This window comes from Kryptolebias marmoratus, linkage group LG15 (genome assembly GCF_001649575.2).
Source record: "Kryptolebias marmoratus isolate JLee-2015 linkage group LG15, ASM164957v2, whole genome shotgun sequence".
NCBI classification, from domain to species: Eukaryota; Metazoa; Chordata; class Actinopteri; order Cyprinodontiformes; family Rivulidae; genus Kryptolebias; species Kryptolebias marmoratus.
Window position 1 is genome coordinate 17796713 of NC_051444.1, and position 6390 is coordinate 17803102.

General features: G+C 43.4%; 1 protein-coding gene across 3 annotated transcripts in view; it reads left to right on the forward strand.

Annotated features, from left to right (window-relative positions):
• The window catches only part of LOC108243330 (A-kinase anchor protein 13), a 110284-nt gene that overhangs the window by 40421 nt on the left and 63473 nt on the right, over positions 1-6390 (forward strand). For all 3 annotated transcript variants that reach the window (XM_037979901.1, XM_017428686.3, XM_037979902.1), the window contains exons 8-9: positions 54-2184; positions 3515-3600. In XM_037979901.1, coding sequence (XP_037835829.1) covers positions 54-2184; positions 3515-3600 — 2217 coding nt within the window. The remainder of the gene's footprint in view (positions 1-53; positions 2185-3514; positions 3601-6390) is intronic.

The window sequence follows — 6390 nt, forward strand, 5'->3', positions numbered from 1 at the left end:
TACAAAAAAAAAAAGCAAGCAACATTTTTCTGCTCTCTTTCTGTGCTCTGTAGGGAGCTTGTGTACTGGAGCTGCAGTTGGACTCTCTTCACACTGCTGCTGAATGTTGTGATAGTGCGAAAACAGACTTAACCTGTCAGGAGAAACTCCAGCGGCCCTCTTTGGCGTCAGATTGCCTGGATACAACAACTGAAGAGCGAGGGGGTGAAAACAACAAAGTGGAAAGTAGCAGCGCTGTTGATCGTGAACTGGGCGAGACTGGTAATTCACAGAAAGATTGGAGTTCGCCTGCGAGCGCTCCAGCTTCAGATTTACGCCCCCAGGAGCACGGTCTCGGCCCCCCTGAGGACTGGGCGTGTCCCAGTTCAGACGCTGAGGGAGAGCGGTGCCAAACGGAGCAGGAGGGGAGGACTGTTTCCAGTCAGAGTTTGAATTTGTGTGACAGGAGTGAAAGGGCAGAGGGTGAGGCTGAAGGAGAGAGCGTCACTGTGGGAATCCTAGCAGCAGTAGGTTGTGGTAAACAGGCAGGGGAAACTGATAGAGGAGAGGCTGTGATCCGGGAAGAACAGGAGGCCAAGAAGGGAGAGGAGCAGTCTGAGCAGGAAGCAGGAGACTGCACTGCCAAGAGGAGGGAGGAGACCAGCACAGAGTCAACACTTTTAATCACGACCAGTGGAGACACAAAAACTTCAGGAATGGGCCAGTCTCCGTCGTCAGGGAGCTCTGAGGTTTCAAACACCTCTGACTTAGAAATGAAGGAAGAGAATGTAGAGAAAGAGGAACTGAACCAGGAGTTCTGTGATGGACTCAGTTTGGATGAAGAGGATGTAGGGAAAGAAGGATTAATGGAGCCCATATCAACCCTGAGGGACATACCTAACCCATCGCTGATAGACTGCGATGATGTAATTGAGCAGCATGAATCGGCTGTTCCATGTCTCCTGATAGAAGGCCTTCGTGAGGGGGAACCTCCGTCAGACATAAACAGCCCAGAACAAAACCAGGAAACAGCTGGTAGGGATTATGTAGCGGAGCAGCAGCAGTGCTTGGCTTCAGAGGCTTCTTGTCATTCTGGGAATTGTACTGGAGCTGTGAGCAGTAAAGAGCTTGATGGTGAAGTCATAGCTGAACCTCAGCGTACTGAAAGTGAAGATACTCCTTTGCATGAGCCTCAGGATCTAGATTTTCGGACTACTGGCAGCTCCACAGAGGAGATGCAGAATGAGCTTTTAAACTCAGAGCGATCTTCTGAAAAAATGCTCACTAAGAGGAAGACGGATCATGAATTAGCCATAGCCCATGGCCTTACCAGTGATGATGGTTTTATTTCTTTTGGAAGCTCATCAACAGAAATCTTGAACCCCACTCAGGACAATGGCACAAAGGATGACAAGGACTTACTTCGAACAAACACGGAAGAACCATCCTCTGTTGAACACGAGACTGAGGACTCAAATAATTTAAAATCTGCTGAAAGCAACGAACTTTCATTAGGTGTGGATGGCGGGCTCCCGTTAGAGCCTGGTCCTTTTTGTGACCTAACACCTTCAGACTGCAGCAAAGACGGCACTGATCCTGAATCCCAGCTATCATCCGACCTCAAGACAGTGGAGGCTCTACATTCTGAGGCCACAGAGGAGCAGGCCCCAGAGCTTCCTCAGGAGGATTTATTGAAAGATCCAGGGGTTTCAACCAGCGGGGACATTTTAACGGAGGATAAAAATGACATTGGAGAGTGCAACAGCTCTGTCTTGAATGTAGGAATTGAGAATTCGACATCAGAGTTGTCTACAGAGATCCTACCTGAATCTGGTTCATCTACAACAGAACGGGGGAAAGTCACTGGTACAGTGGAAGGAGATGAGCAGCAAAAAGACCCCAGTGATAAGCCAGAGACAGCGAAGGAAGTTGGAAACGAACAGTCGGTCTTAGAGCAACCCAAACTGGAGAACTCAGAGAGGACATTGGATGAGGGGTCAGCTGAGAATCACCTCTCTGTTCCTTTATCAGAGAATTCCAGTACAGCATTGAGCATTGCAAATGGAAGTTCTTTAGAAGCAGAACCACCTGTACTTGACACTGAAGCATCTTCAGACCATCATGTAGACGGCCAGGTGGAAGAAAATCCAAAAGCTGGAGACACCGTGGATGGAGCCTTGGAGAGCTGCAGCTCTGTGGACCAAGGTGGGTAAAACTCTGTTTTATTTACTTTTCTGATCAGGTTTATTTTGGTTCTACACACACTAATACATCACAGTGTGATATGTTTATCAAAGCCTCATTCCTAAGCTAATATGCTAAATCAGATTCAGTCTTCCTCTGGTGATTAATGGGAAAAGCTCTGCAAAGTTAAATGCCATGTAGTTCGCTATAATTGTGGTCAGAGAGGTTTTTTAGATTTAGTCTGACGTCCTGTTGTGATTTATTGCTGTTGCAGAGACATGTTTTGCTTGCTGTTTGTGTTTTTTAGGGCTAATTCTCCAACAAGTCAGGATTAAGCCCATAGCCATTAACTTATTGAATTTCCTTTTAATGCAGCCCAGTAACTTTTCCATTTTTTTATTTTTTTAATGCTAAGACGGTGTAATACTTAGAAACACGTAGAGCAAACTAAGCCACTAAAACAGGTGAAATGGTAAATCTTTGATCAGTCGGACAACAAGTGCTTTTATACTCAAATGCTCACAGTGAGTCTCTGTTAGTTGATTACATGCACGCTCTGACTGCAGAGTACCACATATGTCAGCAGACACAGTCACATTACCACCGCATGTGACAGGGTCTCAGGCACACAGCTAGGAAGCTGGGTTCTGGAAAACAAACACACCATAGCCAGCTGGTGTGTGTGTGTCTGTGTGCGCGTGTTTGGAGCAGGAAGTGAGGCTTGCAGAGTCTCTCATCTTCAAGTGAACTTCCAGCACTCTTCTGACTGCAATTTTCACTCATCTGAAAATAATTGTACTGGACCCAAGTCCAATAAAGGGAGGTCGAGGGCAAGGTTAGCGCTGTGCGTCACTCGGAGCGCGGGGTGTCATTATGAGTCGGAGGATATATTTACAGCATGACAGTGGCCTGGTACCATGTAATATCACAGGCCATCTCAGACAGGCTTTCTGCATTTCCTCAGGTTGTATGTCAAGATGTGGACTTCCTGTCTGAGCCGGTTCTTCATATTTTATGGATTCACATCTAAGAGTTTCCTCCACTCCCTTTGAATTTCACCAAGACAGGTTTACTTACTCAGACATGCTAGCTGTTCTGTTTTATCTTTACAGGACATTGAAATATTTCACATTTAAATAATAGTAGTGAAAAATGTGCCTGTCAGGACAATTTCACGGCAAGTAAACACACACGCTGCTGCTTAGCGATTGTATACCACCTATAACTCATCAGTGTGTGTGCAGTTTGGACAGCTCCTCCTCTGTGCTCCCTATAAACACACTTTGTTTTTTCCTTCATTCCGAATTTATGCTGTTGGAATAATTGAATTGTGTTATGTGCATTTCTCCAGAGGTGGAAGTCTTCAACTCCGAAGACACTTTAAGTGAAGCCGGGGAGGAAGAAAACCTCCCTGCAGAGGGACCAGACTTCTCCAAGGTACGATGGAAGTCTCTCGTGTAATTTCAAGCTTTTGTCTGGTTCAGCTTTTGTTTTGTGGCTACGTCTTTGGTGATAACAAATTTAGGGCAAGTCAGTATTGAAACACACAAGGAAACTTTTAGCAGGACACAGAACGTGGAGCCAGGGTGAATACTTGTTATAGACTTAATGATGAACAAGAATAATAGTCCCCTTCTAACGTCGAGGATGGAGCCTGTTAGACATGTCAGATTTACATACGGAACACGAGAAGCTGATAGTCATAGTTTTTCTTCTGTTCAATTTCTGTTATCTCCATCAAGATGTAGATACATACTATACGTTTCATGCAGTTCGAGTTTCATTAGGTTTGACCAGACTCCTATTGTTTCTAGTATCATCAGAGTGTTCAGATTTTGGTAAAATTCTGCCTGGATCATGCTGAAGTCGTTATTATAGGATTACTGTACATATCTCTGCTTAAAGATTGGTATTTTCTTAGCACTAATATTAAGTTTGACTTGTCAAGAAGAGTTGAGGTTTCCAAAACATGTTCAGAAATGAAACAGATCACCAAACCTTTGTGGGAAGAAACATTTTCTTGCTAGGAGTTTGATGTGCCAGCAGCTTGGTGGGAATGCTGTTTGCTTTGGAGTCCGTCTTTTTTGCCTTTTCTCTGTTTTTATTTGTGTTTCTTGTTAACTGTGTCTTTAGCTAGCAATATATTATCGAAGTGTCTTTTAAGACTCTTTTAAATAATGAGCTAAATGATTCTAAAGTTGCACAGTCTGTGCCTCGTCCCCATAAAGTGTGGGTGCACTCCGTCGGCTCGGCCGCCGAGCACATGGATGCAATCTTCAGTCGACCAGGCTGTGCTCTGAAATGTTGCTGACTGACAGATTCCTCTGCAGCCATAGACTGGAGTGGCTCTGCTTATTCCTGGCTTGTGGTCTGGGTCAGTGGCTTGCGCTGAATGCCAGATGTTTGACTGCAGGAGGAGAGACGCGAAGCGTGCAGGACAGCAGGGTCGCCAGCAGAGGGGGATGTAACCTCAGGGGCGTCACTGGAACGCCTCCTCATGATGGAGTTAACGACCAGCCAATTTGGTCCTGTCAGAATCTCCTTTAATTTCAGTCATGAGCAGCAAATCTCAAGACGTGCTACATATATATACAAGTGTTTTGACCAGGTTGTTAAAGGGATTGAAGTGCAAATTGAGGACATATTTCTCATATTAAGTTGCACAATGTACAACACCTTTCTGACACAGACATAGATTTTATTATTAGGGGAAAGACATCCATGACATTTAGTACGAGAATCAATCTTTGTCAGATAAACTAAAAATAGTAAGGAAAGTCCAGTGTAAGTAAGTATAGACCTAATGCATTACAAATTATTTGGCAACAATATTCAAAGAGACCTGACTGGGTAAGATAAACGTCCAAGTGACAACTACAGCAACAACTGGCTGCATGAAAAGATATATATATATATATATAAGGATAACGAAGCAATTAATAATCTCTATAAGTGCACCAGTGTTTTGACTTGATGTAAGCTGTTTAGACAGCGGATAATTTAGCCCCGGTTGGTTCGGCATGTGTGACATTCTTTTTGCATACTGTATTTCAGACTCCGGTTACTCCTAGTTAGCCGGTCTGCTCTGCAGCACTTGCACCGTAATGTTTACAATTCTTTAAATCACTCGTCAGAGGGGACAGCGTAGTTTAACAGCAGTGACTCCTACTGAAGTGCAGTGAAGTGCAAAACGTCAATAAATGAGCACGAGATGAATTCAGACAAGATTAGGAATATATATGTATATGTCTTTTAATAAATGGGATTCGAATAAACGCATTTAGAGAAGACCGTAAGAGACAAAAACACATTACGTAGCTGAACAATGACGGTAAGAAATCGCTTAGGAAAAAAGGCAGGCGATGCTAATGGCCGAACTAAGGTTTTACAAATATCTCTTCTGTACTAATAAAAATGGTAAAACGAATCAAACAAAATGTAAAATATTGTTTGGTTTCTATCAAAGTCAAGAACAGCATTACTAGCAAAACCAAATATGCTGAAAGATATGAGATCAAAAACCTTTTTAAATGTTTATACAATTTTAAAAAATGGCCCTTTAAGACGTTAAAATAAGCTAATCTTTCTGCTGTGCTTGTACATAAAAAATATGCTGCTGTTTTTAACCAGATCTTTTATTGTCTTTTTACAGAGGGACATTTTTTTTGTATTTCAAAAAATAATCAGCCTCTACTAAAGCTGCCTGCTTTACAGTAACTGCCATTAATTTTTTATCCATGAAGTCTGAAAGCTTTTTGATGTATTCAGGATCAGTTTTCACTAAAGCAGCAGCCACGACCTCCTGAGTAGCCTTTAGAGGGATCCGTCGTCTATCACCGTTTTCAATCACATGTGTGCGTTGGTCTCACTGGTGCCCGTTAGGATTTAAGGCCACTTTCCAGTCAGTATTTTGGTGCTTGTAATATCAAACTGTCCTGGATGAAGACCACGGCTCTATGACATCTTATACTCCCCAATGTCCTGGTACCTGCTCCTCTAAACCTCAGAAGCTCACAAAGCAACCAACACAACAGCCTCCACCTTCTTCTAAACCAGCTGTGTCTAATCCTGGTCCTGGAGGGGCCACTATCGTGCGTGTTTTTAGTTTTTTTTTTCTGCTCTGACACACCTGATTGAAATGGTTTAATCACCGCCTCACCAAATCAGCAGGTTCTCCAGAAGCACAAAGCAGGAACACATCTAACTAAAACATGCAGGAGAGACGCC